Below are 15,618 nucleotides of genomic sequence, written 5' to 3'. Positions count from 1 at the left end.
CACACCATGTATCGCTGTACCTTCCCTTTGGGCATGTCTAGCGAGGGCAAAAAAATGCAGCACTAATCATGGACATCGCTCCATCTTTTGAAACACAGGTTAGGTCTGGTTTGCACAGTCTAGTAGAAAGAGATGGAGTAAAGTGCTTTCTTGGTGACAAAAATACATTGAAGAGGTTCCAGTGTGTTCCTGTAAAGAAGGCAAAGGCATGCAAGCACACCAATAAAAAGGCTAACCAGACTCAAGTATGCATAATGACATGGGTATTTTTAATATAAGCCTGTTTAATGGTGTACAGTAGAACCAGTGTACTCTTGACAGGCTTCAAAACGGTTTTAACACTACTTAGTCATCATCCAGTTTCTTCAACTTGGACTTATGGCGTTCAATTTCTTTGTGCAGTCGTTCAATCTCTTTCTTGTGATGATCTATTTCTTCGTGGTGATGTTTCTTCAAAAAGGACAGCTGCTCTTTTTCTTTTTCCCTTTGAACAAAAGACAAACAGAAAAGCTTTTTAGGAGCTCCGTATCCTCGGAAATAGTCCTTTACAAACATCAGCAATTCATTTAGTTTTTGGTGCAGGGTTCACCATACTAGTTTTGTTGCATACATTTTTAACCGGCTTCCTGAAACGTACTCTGTGACTTGTGGTGCTAAGCATTGATAACTGAATTCCTCCATGCTTAACCCAAAATCACACCAAACATGGGCACGAACCAACTGCAAAGGGATGTCCCTGCCACACTCATTTCCCTCACTACTCAGCCACTCCCAACGACTCAGTCCTCCCTTGCTCTCCAGTGGGCCCATAGCTTTTGTGGGTCAAAGAGAATGGACAACAGCAGGTCCAAAGAAGAAACAGACGCAGCTTCAAACTGAACTGTATAGCTGCACACGGCCACTTGCCTTTATTGTGCATGCTCATACCTTCTACTCTACTACCTTCCTCTGTTCATATGCCCTCTTCTAGATTGGTTGCACAACCGCCACACAAAGCACACCCCTTTCCCTCACTGTCACGGCCCGCATATGGTAGGTGTCGTCTGCCACTCCTCCTGCATGGCCACCAGCACCAACAGCAGTCAGGGCAAAGACACCCTTCTTGTTCTGTACCAGTGGACCCATTCCAAACATGTTCATTTATCAATATACATACACTGCGTATTTCATAGTGTAAACGAGCATTGTCACTGCCAATAGGTTTGACTTAAAAAATATATATTGTAATGCAGAGCATTACAAGTAGATAGTATGATGGGTGGGAGAGGTGTGGCGCCGCGGCCAGGGCGACTGACGCGGGAATCTGGGGATCAGGGTATGATCCCTGGCTCCGGCGGCAGGTTAGCCCAGCACCATGTGACGCTGGGCAATAGCTTGCTTAATCTTCCCGACGGCCCCCAGCGCCTAGAGACCCTTATGGGTGATTTGTATGTGGATTATTATTATTATTATTATTATTATTATTATTATGAGAATGGATATGTATTTGTGTGGAAGCAAAGAATTGAAGAATAATATTGTAAAAGGTCAGGTGCCTGGCCTACAAATACATGTAGGTTAATGACTGCCATCCTCCCATCTGTGCTGCTACCAGAGAAAAACACCATAAATGAGAGATATCCAAGACAGTTTAATAGCATTTTACCCTCCTGTGTGCGTCCCAGACAGTTCAAGCTCAGGTGGATGGATAAATAAATTAAATCACAACTGTCTAGAGTTCAAGCACCTTTTTGTGAAAACACAACTTCTGCCCGATCAAAACATGTACTCCTGGCTCCAAATATGTGGGTGGAGCCAAAGCCACTATCCGGATGCTTCTTTCTGAATATAATTTTCTAGAGACAGCTTTGTCTGCCAGACCATAAACAAATGCACCCTTTTCTGAGGGCAGGAAATATCAAGCGTAACTAGATGTTTTTAATTTGAATATCTCCTGCTACCTCTGCTTAGGTCTTTATCCTCACAGAGAAAGGTCTGGAGAAGGGAGCAAGGGAATAGCTAAATGGAATTTAAATAACTGGTATTGTACAATAGTCTTTATTTAGCCCGTAGAGCTTTTGGAAAGGGTCTTGCATATTGATATTAAGTAAAGATGGTAGTATGATCAGACTACCCTCTCTCATTACTCAGCGGCATTGGGTTAAAATCAGTCCGCAACAAATGTCCTTTCTTCCTAATACCAAAACCCACCTTCCAAAAGGAGAGCAAGAATACGGATTCAACTGTAGAAGGGGCTATAGATTTGGCATGGAAGTCAATGTTCTTAAGTGTCCAGTTATGTGGATAATTGTGGGGGGTTAAACAGGTACCATTTTGTTGCTTACTTTTGAAGTGGCTTTCTCTCATTTGAAAATGGAGAATGACAATCCAGATGTACTGTTTTGGCGCAACACTAAACGGGCGATCTCTAATGTATACGACACGAAAAATTTAAGTGTACATACAAATATATAAAATCAAATATCCAGTTTAATAACATTGATGTTAAAGGTCATAACAACAGAGTCTGGGGACCACCTACCCAGACCTTCTTAAAGAATAATGACAAAATAGCTATGAATTCCGTAAAAGCCCTCCGATCCTTACCATTTGGCACGGTCGGCTTTCTAGGTTACGTAGATGTTAGGACTTGTTTTTTAAATAAATTTTGGTGATGCGGTTACAAATGACAATTTATAAACCAGCATCTTTTGCACTATAGATGAAAGGCCGCAGCTTTTTAACTAAATTGATCCACAGTCAGAGGTAAAAGCACCTGCATGTCTTCATAATTAGTTTTCAGCCATTACACAAATACAAGCATATTGGCATACCGCTACGTCGAAATTACCATTGCTGAGAAAAACTACTACAGTGAATAAACAAGCATGCATGCACGTAACTTACAAATCAAACTATAAAAACATAGCATTACGCAAATTTGTATCAAAGGTTTACTGTAATAGCAAACCTAACCCTAATCTTAGCCCAACCATTACACTAAGACTAACACTTCACCCAATACTCCCACTACCCCGAATGTTAACCCCAACAATATAGCTTCTAACATACCCCTATTCAAAGTCCAAACCTACTCCAACCGTAGCCAATTAGATTAAATCTACCACTACCCTTCTCCTAACCCTAATTAGCCGCCTAATACCACCTCTTACTTGAACCATTATACCTACTTCTGTGCAGACCTCGATTTAGGGGTATTCTCAGAAGTGGTAATTTCGAGGTCGTAACACAAAGAAAAACTGTTCAAGAGTATCTAGTCTTCGGTTATGCAGATTTGTAGAGTGCACAATCACCCAGGAGGGCATCATGGCACTGAGGCGTTTAAGAGTATAGGCACACCTAGGGCCTAGTGAGAGTACTCAAAAAGCTAGGTCTTTAACTTCGAGGAATTCAACAAGTGAGAAGGCTCTTATGTGTAGTGGCACATCGTTCCTTGCTTTAGGAGCATTGTCAGAAGGTTTGGCTACCAAATCGGGTTCTTCTTATGCAAGGGATTTGTGCAAGAGTGCGGTCAAGCGAAGGTGTCTGGAAGGTTTGTGAAAGCAGATGCAAGTGTTGATGTGTGCTGGGCCAGTGTGATGCAATTCCATTCTAAGTGTGGGTGAGGAGTTTAAATGGGGTTGATTTGTGAATGGGGAGTCTGTAGAGCTCCTGCAGGTGTGGTGTGATGAAAGTGCAGCGTAGGAGGTTTAGAGTGTTTCTGGCCGCAGAGTTCTGAATGTTCTGCAGCCTTCTAGTGAGTTTGTTAAATCCACAATAGAGGGTGTTCCTATAGTCCAGCTTGCTTGTGATGAGGGCATGCCTGACTGTTTTCCAGGTGCTGATTGGGAGCCCTTTGAAATTCTTCCTCAGCATCTTCAGGGCACGGAAGCAGGAGGATATGATAGCACTGACTGGCAGTCATGTTGAGTTTGCTGTAGATGATGACCTAGATGTCCTTGGCGGGGTGGTGGGAGAATGTGTCAGTCCCACAGAGATGTGCTCCTCCAATTACGGTCTGGACGGTGTTCAGCTTAGACAGTTGGTCTTCATCCAGTGAGAGATTTCAGTCATGCAGGCATTGAACATTTGTTCCAGGTACTGGGAATCTTGTCTGTGGGGAGAGGAGTTGTAGATTAGCATAGAATACATGGATATCGCCAGAGGGAAGAAGCTAACTAGAGTGATCATGTAGGTGTTGAAGATGGTCGGGCTCAGGGAGTATCCTAACAACTGCGCACATAAGGGTGCAGGTGTCTGAGGTGTATGGGCCAGGCTGACTGACTAGGTCCTTCCAGTCAGGAAGGAGTAGATCCATCAGAGTGTGTCTCCTTGGATTCTGAGTTTGTGTAAGAAATTGATTAGGATGGGGTGGGAGGCTGGAGGCTGGATAGAGGAGACACCAGCCCTTACCTTCCTGTATCTCTCTGCAGCATTAGACATAGTCAAGCGGATGTCATCCATGGCAGCAATTAGGGCGGTTTTAGTGCTTTATCTCTGTCTGAAACAGGACTACTTGGTTGTCGAGGTAGTCGGTGGTGCCCATTGAGGATTTTCTCCAAGACCTTGGCTGGGAATAGTAGCAAGGAGATTGGTCTATTGTTGGTGATTGTTCCTGGGTGCACAGATCGATTCTTCAGCAATGGGAGGAAAGTTGTGAGTTTCAAAGAGAACAGAATGTTATGATAACAGGATATGAAACTCTAGCCTGCTTTAGAATATATGAATATAATATTTATGATAGAAATTAGAGTAAAAAGATTTTTAAAAAACACCACACGACTTATAAATAAACACCTATCTCAGTTCCGTTCTCTACCTGCCAGGATTTGTAAAACTCCCCACCATAACTTGTTACGATTAACACGACAGGGCCTTGACTTTCTGGTGAGAAAGTCCTTAGTGGGGGGTGGGGGGGGGGGGTTGTGTATAATATATATATATATATATATATATATATATATATAGGCTTCCTCGTTTCACTAGCTGAGACGAGGTTTTATAACTGGATATAATGGTTGTTTCTGGGAAGAGTGTTTTGGCAACTAATATAGTGGAAAAGTTCACATTGGAGGCAGCATCCATGGGGTGCGGAATTCCTATAGCCCGACGCCCAGGACATACTGTTTGGGGTTAAGGACAACATGTTTTCATGGTTTTTGTCCTTGGGACAAGTAGGCCCAACCCAATGCAGCACAGACCCTTTGGCTGCCAGGTTACAGTATTACATTATGCATAAGGGAAGGGCATTAGCTACAGTGAAGGTAATATTTGTGTCTATATGTTAATACTGTTCGAACTTGTATTTATGGTTCACTAATAAAAAGCCTTTGTTATTAGGGTGACACTAAGGAACTGTAGGTTCAGACTGCACTACTGACAGTGGTTAAAGTATAAAAACTGTGTACACTTTTACAAAGTTTGACAAAATGAGGCAAAGGCTATGTATAATGCTTCCAGGATGCGCTCTGATTAGATGGAAATATATGCAAAACATTGAAAGCAAGATTGAGGAGTCTTTCCTTTCACAATAAAAATTCTCATTAAAAAAAGTTTTTTTTTTTTAAACTGGAAGAAAAAAAAAAATCACAACGGCAGAAACTTTAGGTACTATTTCTTTGAAGCATCATTTAGTAAAATGCGGTGATGCAGGCTAGTATTTCCCAAAAATATTCATAACGAAAAAAAATCTATAACCAGTCAACAAAATTATACAAAACATGAAAATAAATAAGCGTTGGCAAAGCTAATAGGTATGGCATGGGTGGTAAGCTTTTTGATTGAGTCAGTGTGTGGCTTGTTTTGACATGGTTTTTGTGACATTTTATTGCTGTGGGCGCGGCTGGGCCCACAGACACTGGGAAAGGAAAAAAATATTTTGTCTCAAACACCAAACATCGCCACAGTTTGCACTGAACAAAACTACTTTGTTTTGATATGCTCCTTGCGAAAGAGCAGAATGCAGTCACTCACAGAGAAGCCAACCGAGAGAGAGATGATTTTAATAAAAAAAAAAAGTCTTGGTTAACACCAGACCTAACTAGGGGCCCAATTCTAGAAGAAAGTCATAAATATGCACCCAATTTGTCACTACACTAAATGGCACCAGAGGCACAAGTGGATTTTGTCACAGGACAAGAAGATTTATGAAGCAATCTGTCCCATGGACAAGTAGATATTTGATTAAATTGCACCCTCCTTTGCCTAAAGGCAGTTAGTGAAGAACTGATGTTATTTGAGTTCTGTTTTTGTAAAGCGCTTTATCGCCCTTACTAGAGGCGCTGATGACAGCTTTTTTTTTTTAAAAGATGCATTGAACCACAAACCTAGAAGTAACTGCTAGTTAAGGGAGTATAGCCAGGTTTTCAAACGTTTTCTGAACTTGAGTAACTTTGGTTAAGAATGCAGATACAGGGGCAGCATAGTCCATCTGGCTGAAGCTGTGCACCATAGATTTAAGGCACAAATTTGGAGTGATAAGAAGGTAAAGATTCAAAGATCTTAGTAAATGGGGGAGGGCGGGGGAATCATGATAGCTCACCACTCTTCAATACTTTAAGCACTATCAGCATAGTATAATGCTTCATGGAACAGCCAGAGCTTCAAGATAATGTGCTCCTTCACTGATAGCCGGTGTAGGAAAGCAATGATAGGGGAACAATCTTTCCTACAGCTGATGCAAGTCTCCATCATAATTCTGAATCGGCTGTAATTTACTGATCAAGCAAGAGGGCACACCCAGATAAAGGATATTGCAGTAGTCTAAATGAGAGGACAAAGACATTCAAAATGTGGATGATTTCAGCCGGGCCGAAAAAGATAAAGCACGTCTCAGGATGTGGAGTTGGCAAAGACCAGATTAAATCACCTAGGATACCCACGCTAACACGGATAGTCTAGTCAATATTTGTCTCCCCCCCCCCCCCCCCCCCCACTTTCATTGAGACTGGACCAGTTATGAACTTTTTTTTTTTTAACTCCTGAGGATTAGAGGAGCATAAAATCTCAGTCTCATTTTCGTTGAGTTTAGGTGCACTTTTGCTCTTGCATCACTGAACATTCAAGAGACATTCGTGCAGTTAGAGGGTCACCTTCAACTTCGATGATTTGAATACTGCTTTGAGTACAGGAAGATGGGCGGGATGCAAGTCAAGTAAGCAGGTTCCCGTTTGAAATCACGTCCTTTTAAATGTGCACACAACGAGATATATCAAGCACCACTGTCTATACTATAAAAAGTAGTTAGTACAAGTAATTAGTAAGGCAATAAAACCTATAATACAGGTTATTGTTGACTGTACAGTCATGACCTAATACGAGTAATAAGGAGACGATATGAAAGAAATGCCTCTCTGGAGGTGAAGCCAAACAGCTCGTGTGTGAACTGGCTTAATGGATATGCTTGAACACTGTACAATGTGTTTGGTCTCAAAAAAGTTGATGGAAAAAACAAAACACCGCCACACAAACGTCTTAAAAATACCAGAAGCAAAAAAAATTGTACAAAAGGCAAACATTATAAAGTGAGAAAATATTCTAAGCGCCACTGAATGGAAACATTGCACAAACCGCAATAGTGGCAAAAACTATATCAGAGTGTCAGTCAAACGGGTGGAAATCTCAGTGATAAGATACTGTGAATGAAGAGAACAATGAAGCAGATGTTGCTGGAGAGGTGTTGATGGTGGAGGTCCAGGGCCATGCACCGTTGCCTGTGAGGCAGTTGGAGATCAAGAGGCTAATCACCGAAGTGCCAGTGGTAGCAGCAAACTACTTGGCTAAAGATGTTGAGAAAAAAATATGACTATGCTGCAGAAGAACGAATGAAGAAAAACTGTATAGCCAGTTGGTGTAACTACAACACAGAGGTGGTATCAACGCTAAAAATGGAAACCGGCACGGTTACTAATTTTGATGTACTATGCACTGAAGAAGCGGACAATGAAGGCAGTCGTACCGCAGAGGCTGTAGTTTGAGCAACTCATAAATCAATGGAAAGCGTTTTTTGTACAGTGCTCAATATGTTCTGGAGAACAAACGAAGAAGCAAACTGAACACACTGATAAAGCACGACAGAGGGTGCAGGGGCAGATCAGGAAAGGGTGCTTAAGATACATGTGAACAAAGTCAAAGAACATCCACTGATGAAGAGTGTCCCCAAGAGGCAAAACACCAAAGAAAATCGTGGCGGCAGTGGGTGCCGCCTGTGGACAGCCAATGCAGGCGGCCAATTAATATATGGGCAGCAATACAATGGTTTAAAGAACATTAAACCAGCATAGCAAAAATGCCAAGAATGCAGAACATTTGTCCTGAGGGACTAGCGGCAATAACTGAAAAAGATTTGCAGCATTCAAGTAGAAAGTCCATGACGAATGAAAGCACAAAAGTGACAGATGAACAAGGGTCACACCCCACTTCAGAGGCAGGTGCTGCCAAAAATATAAACCTTGGAATTTGAATATTCTACAATTGGGGCATGCAGAGTGAGCAAAAGCAGGCATTGGAGCACAGAAAAATGCAGACAGCTATCATTTAAAGGAAAAGAAAAGTAAGCTGTTCCAATGATAACAGGTGAGTCAATTTAGGTTGCAAAAAAAAAAAAAAGCAGGTGAAAGAGCAAGCAAGTCTGGACAAATTATGAATAATTTACAGCACTTTAGGTTTTGTACCTGGTTGGTTAGAACAAGCCTAGAATGGAATTTTGGGCATTTACAACTCAAATACAAGCAGCAATCTTGTAAAGAAAGCAGATACATAATATTCTGAAAGGAATAAATGAAAATATTACTGACACAGGAATTTGGCTCCCCCCCCCCCCACCATCATCTAGTTACTGAAAAAGGAGAAGTTGTCGGCTACAGATTTTCAAAACTTTCAAAAGGTCCCATTAAACATAAATCATTGAAAACTTTGAAGAATGCTTGAGATTGGATCTGGAGGAAGCAGTAACAGTTATTCTTTGGTGAAAAAGGTACAGAATATCAACATCTCAGTAAAGTTAGAAATGACCTTTATACAGCAAAGAATCCTCCTCAGAAAATATAGGGCACTGCTGAAGCTTTATCGACTGTGGCTGTCAGATAAAGCAAGCGATAGCATAGCCAGTGGCCTAATATTTATGACTGATTCATGCAAAAAAGTGAAGTTATATTGGAGAGGGATCTTCAACAGAATCTCGTTAGAAGTTATTTGGACTCCTAAAACCTAGATGAGCTTGGATTATAACAAGCAAATTGATTTACTAAAAGGTCCCTCAGAAACAATTTCTATGCAAATTCCTATGGAAAGCATTAATGATTGCAAACAGGATACATTTGAGATCATGGAAGAGCAGCTATATATATATATATATATATATATATATATATTCATCACACAAAGGATTGCCCTCAAAGAAAAAGCCTCACAAGAGAGTTCTGTGTTCCATAATTTATTGCAGGCTGCAGAAATGGCCTCGTCCTTCTCCAACCAAGTTTTCGGCAATACGCGTTTCAGACAATTCTCAGTCCTTGATCACTGGCTCACACGAGAACAGAAGTCTTGTGACACCTGTGAAGTAGTACACTGAGTCCCGCCCATGTGGGCGTGTGCCGCTTTGCATCTTGGAACTTGCGGTGTTCACTAAATAAATCCCAAGTGGGTGCTCCTGTAACTCGTGAAATTATCATGTCTTACCCCAGTGGGTGGTTTAAAAGCTGGAAGCTGCACATTCTGCTTCGTTTATGCCTTGCAATATCGGACTCTCCCTCCTTTCAGCAGCCCTAATGTCGGGCGCCGGAGCCGCTCTTCCGCGGCGGGGCAGATTCGCGGCTGGACTAGCCGCTCTAAAAATTCATCACACAAAGGATTGCCCTCAAAGAAAAAGCCTCACGAGAGAGTTCTGTGTTCCATAATTTATTGCAGGCTGCAGAAATGGCCTCGTCCTTCTCCAACCAAGTTTTTGGCCATACGCGTTTCAGACAATTCTCAGTCCTTGATCACTGGCTCACACGAGAACAGAAGTCTCGTGACACACCTGTGAAGTAGTACACTGAGTCCCGCCCATGTGGGCGTGTGCCGCTTTGCATCTTGGAACTTGCGGTGTTCACTAAATAAATCCCAAGTGGGTGCTCCTGTAACTCGTGAAATTATCATGTCTTACCCCAGTGGGTGGTTTAAAAGCTGGAAGCTGCACATTCTGCTTTTTGAGCGGCTAGTCCAGCCGCGAATCTGCCCCGCCGCAGAAGAGCGGCTCCGGCGCCCGACATTAGGGCTGCTGAAAGGAGGGAGAGTCCGATATTGCAAGGCATAAACGAAGCAGAATGTGCAGCTTCCAGCTTTTAAACCACCCACTGGGGTAAGACATGATAATTTCACGAGTTACAGGAGCACCCACTTGGGATTTATTTAGTGAACACCGCAAGTTCCAAGATGCAAAGCGGCACACGCCCACATGGGCGGGACTCAGTGTACTACTTCACAGGTGTGTCACAAGACTTCTGTTCTCGTGTGAGCCAGTGATCAAGGACTGAGAATTGTCTGAAACGCGTATGGCCGAAAACTTGGTTGGAGAAGGAAGAGGCCATTTCTGCAGCCTGCAATAAATTATGGAACACAGAACTCTCTCGTGAGGCTTTTTCTTTGAGGGCAATCCTGTGTGTGATATATATATATATATATATATATATATATTCACTGAAAAAACCATAGGTTATAGACCATATATAGTTAGGAATTAGCATTTACTAAACCTTATTTTACTCACACAAAACCATTGAAATTCCATATATAGTTAGTTGCACTAACTATATATCGCGCACCCGCAATCCACTGCTGATGATGTCACATATTACATCATTCATGACATGGTCAGTGACATCACTGATGACATCACTGATGACATCTCAAATGACATCACTGATGACATCACTGATGACATCTCAAATGACATCACTGATGACATCATGACACACCAATACCAGTTACTACATACGCACTCACTGATTCCTACGTCTACACACACATTCACTCATTCACCCATACAATAACTCATACATACAGTCACTTATTATTACAACACTATCATATGCACTCATACACCTATGCAGACAGTCACACACTGCCACTCATCCATGGAGTTACTCACACACCAAGTCAGTCCTGTAAAGAATCAATCACACTTCCATTTCTTCATCTATACAGTTAAACACAGAACACCATACTTCAGTGACATCACTGATGACATCACTAATGACATCTGAAATGACATCACTGATGACATCTCAAATGACATCACTGATGACATCATGACACACCAATACCAGTTACTACATACGCACTCACTGATTCGTACGTCTACACACACATTCACTCATTCACCCATACAATTACTCATACATACAGTCAGTTATTATTAGAACACTATCATATGCACTCATACACCTAGTCAGTCCTGTGAAGAATCAATCACACTTCGATTTCCTCATCTATAGTTAAACACAGAACACCATACTTTTCACACATATACTAACACATACTTACTCTCTTATACAATCACTGATACAAGTACACATTGATATGCACAGAGTCACACACCTCCCAGCCAGCCACACACACACTCAGTCTTCCATACATCCAGTCATTCTTCAATATGTAAAACGTATTTAAACTTTACAAAAACACACAGACACTAGATGATGTCATCAGTGATGTCATTTGAGATGTCATCAGTGATGTCATCAGTGATGTCACTGACCATGTCATGAATGATGTAATATGTGACATCATCAGCAGTGGATTGCGGGTGCGCGATATATAGTTAGTGCAACTAACTATATATGGAATTTCAATGGTTTTGTGTGAGTAAAATAAGGTTTAGTAAATGCTAATTCCTAACTATATATGGTCTATAACCTATGGTTTTTTCAGTGAATTTTCAAGGTTTTGTAAATGCTAATTCCTAACTATATATGGTCTATAACCTATGGTTTTTTCAGTGAATTTCATTGGTTTTTTAACAGCTAATATCTGTAGCTGTAAAATTTATTCTTCTTTAAATCCAAAAATATATTTTATATGTTTATGAATAATTATTTTTTTAAATATTTTTTTTTCTTCGTTCCCGCTTCGCGAATCGGGAACCTTACAGTAAAAAAATGTTCAGCAAAATAAAAAAAAAAGTTCTTTTCAGAACTACCTCCCCGTTATTAAAAAATTGGTACAATATTTGGAACTGTGCCAACCTCTATTTCTCTTAGTTCGCTTCCTAGTTCGCTCGCTGGTACGCGAACTGGAAGCGAACCAAAAACAGTAAGTATAAGGGAAGGAAACACACACTTATGTTAAAAGAAAGACAGCTATAGGGGAGTAAACTAGAGATACTATTACCCATAATCCACTACTGATGATGTCACATATTACATCATTCATGACATGCTCAGTGACATCATCAGCAGAGGATTGCGGGTTTTTTGGCAACATGCCTTATCGACGGTTTAATAACGCTGCCTTTTGCTTTATATAAGTTTTCAAATTGTATGAAATATATACCAATAGGTCTTTATGAACCTTTAGGTAGTGCTTTTGTTCATGAGGTCTGGTCGCTTCCATACACATACAGATGTTTCAAAGATGATCAAGAAGTTTATCTGAATGGAGAGGAATGCACTGAGACGCCAGATCATTCACTAATGTGTAGGCACATACAGTTACACGATTCATGCAACAAACAGCGACCAAATATGGCTTGCGTGATGCAAGGCACGCCAGTTCCTGCTATCATCCCCACGTTCAAGTTGTTGGAAAATGGTAGTTATTTGATGCTCAATAATGAAGATTGTTCTGAGTTAATTAAAAGTATTCCTTTTATCGTAACAGTAAGTGAACGGGTTATTTGCTGCAGAAATGTTCTATTTCCTCCCACACATGAACATAGGGAGTTTTCAATCTGGCCACAAATACCAACCTTGGGACACGTTTCAACAGCATGACAAGAATAAGAGCTCTTTTGTCTCAGAGAGAGGTGGCCTTGAGTTCGGCCCGTGAAACTTTCGTACTTCACATAGCGAACACCCGTACACAGGTTTGCCTTTCAATTTCAGCAACATGTTTCCGACTATCTTTAACGCATCCTCCACAAAATCCCTGGCACACTTTTTTAAAGTTGTTACCAGTGGTCTCGTGACTTCATTTGAGAAAATCTTTGGAGTCATCCCTACTCCCTTTCATTCCATTTTCTCCACTCTGGTTCGTGGATTGCATTTTTACTTGCATTACCAGCGGACGCTCTTGTACTTTTTTACATTTTTAAATATGGATGTCCCTCCTATGCAACCTCCGACCCTGCAGCTGCTGACACTGTTCCGCAATCGCATGCTAGAATATTATGGCACAATGCCGTTGGCGATATTAAGCACGGCATATGGATTATCTTTTCGGTTCTCCTACTTCACCTGTGTCCAGCCTGTATTTCACTGCCTGACCTGTGATTTCGATTGGGCCATTGATTTGTGTCTCTGCGGACCGGTTTCTCCTGACGTCGACTTTAATCAGCTGATGACTCCTATCATTACTCACGAGTTGATTTGTCCTGGCGAAAGGATTATGGCTGTGGCATTGATGCATGGACTACTTGGTCCCTGGAATTTACTGGCGGCAGCACAGTCTTTCTTGGAACACAGCTTTCTTGAAAACCCACCGAGCTGTCCTCTGATGGTGATAGAGGATCCGGTGCTGGGAGAGCACGTATGTTCTTTTCCGCTTTTAAATTGGATGGCTGAACTGTTTTCGGATGAAGACGGTGACTTCCTGTTGGAGGCTGTTGCAGCTTATTTTGCATACACAGTTATGTCATAGACCTTTTTCATGTTTCATATGCTGAGTACTAGCATTTCATTGACAATTCATTGACTTAATTGTCAAGTTTTTATTATTTACCTTGCCTATTGGCTTAAGACTCGATAAAGTACTTGGCTGTTTTATTTTTCTTTAGCATTGAATTTTCCTAGTTTTTAATGCTTTACCTTGCGGACCGTCCACATATAAACTTGCAATCTGCTCTCATGAGATGGCACTTCTATTATCTTATTCAGTTCGTTTCCGGATCATGAGGAGGTGTCATCTAGGTCCTGGATATCTTTACACCGTGTTAAGTTAGCATGGGCTCATTACCGGTTTAAACGCCATTTTTCCTTTTTTGCAACTTCTGCACACGACATTTAGTTGTTGCTTTAGCTTTCCACCTAGTAGTTCATCGTGGTTTACATGAGAATAATATGTTATTGCTCTACTATCTGCTTTGCTTGTTAAACTATATCTGTACAGCGAGTGCTAAAGTTTCAAGAACAACACGATACAGAATTGTTATGAGGTCTGATCTCCACGACTTCATACTCATAACATAAGTGCAACTTCTGCCAATTCTGGGCATGAGGCGGGTTTTATATTGCTTTGCCGAACACACATACACAACAGTTGATGCGGTTCACATGAAGAGAGAGCTGGTGTATGCTGATGTGATTCCTTCAAATCTAAGACACTAAAGTATGGGCACGCCCTAAACCAACACAAAGAGACCTTCTTAGCAAATAATATAATATGTGTATTAGGGAGGGTGAGATATAAGCAGCCGCGGGCCGTGGAGGGAGTTACGGTGAGGCAGGGAGGCGGGGAGGGGGAGAAGCAGGGTGGAGCCCTCTCTACCTTGCCCCTCCCCCTCCCCGCCTCCCTGCCCCACCGTAACTCCCTCCACGGCCCGCGGCTGCTTATAAGTGTTGCTAACTCTTATTCATTTACAGCATGTTAACATACTGTCACCATTCGCTTTTTATGTACTAGTAACTATGCTGGTAATTTTGCTACTGATAATATGTGTACTTGTATTCTCCACCCTGCTTCTCCCCCTCCCCGCCTCCATGCCTCACCGTAACTCCCTCCACGGCCCGCGGCTGCTTATAAGTGTTGCTAACTCTTATTCATTTACAGCATGTTAACATACTATCACCATTCACTTTTTATGTACTAGTAACTATGCTGGTAATTTTGCTACTGATAATATGTGTACTTTTATTATCTAAGGTACTACGCCTGAGAAGACGGCATTAGTAAATAAACATTTCAAATACACATGTGTTCTTCTTAACTCCATGTTCTGGTTTCTAAGAAATATATAACGACCGACTGTTCATGAGTTCCACGTATCCTGAGGTACTATAAGTTCATATTCTGGATTGTCTAAACATTGAGAGTTTGTTATATCCAATGTGACACTGTACCTAGCTTGCTAAATAGTTTTTGATTACTAACGTGAGTTTTGGGACACCCTAATTCGCCGAGGTTCCAATCCTCTGTCCACAGTTCTGTGTGAGAACAGAAACCCTGCGACAGGGGCACCCCCGACCCTTCCTGGAGCTTCATCACACTTGCGATACAACTCCAGCAATGCGCCACCTTTACGGCACAGATACATCACGCATCTGTGCTGTTTTTGCCCCGTGATGCGCCGCATTGTAAATGCAGCACACCATAGGTGACGGAACAGCGGCACAGAATGACTAACACATCCCTGGTGATGCGCCAGTCATCATAAATCTATCCCTATGCTTCTTATCTTGTTAGAGATGAACCGCCATATGTATCATCAAAGTTATTTGCATTTCC

General features: G+C 41.6%; 1 protein-coding gene across 1 annotated transcript in view; it reads right to left on the bottom strand.

The window, feature by feature from the left end:
- Positions 1 to 246: 246 nt before the first annotated feature.
- Positions 247 to 15,618, bottom strand: part of ATP5IF1 (ATP synthase inhibitory factor subunit 1) — a 30,180-nt gene continuing 14,808 nt past the window's right edge. Inside the window, exon 4 of the mRNA XM_078682517.1 lies at positions 247 to 484. Within this exon, the coding sequence (XP_078538643.1) occupies positions 346 to 484 (139 nt within the window). The 3' untranslated portion in view covers positions 247 to 345. The remainder of the gene's footprint in view (positions 485 to 15,618) is intronic.

The sequence above is a fragment of the Lissotriton helveticus genome, chromosome 3_1 (genome assembly GCF_964261635.1).
Source record: "Lissotriton helveticus chromosome 3_1, aLisHel1.1, whole genome shotgun sequence".
NCBI classification, from domain to species: domain Eukaryota; kingdom Metazoa; phylum Chordata; class Amphibia; order Caudata; family Salamandridae; genus Lissotriton; species Lissotriton helveticus.
This window is presented reverse-complemented; position numbering and strand designations above follow the sequence as displayed.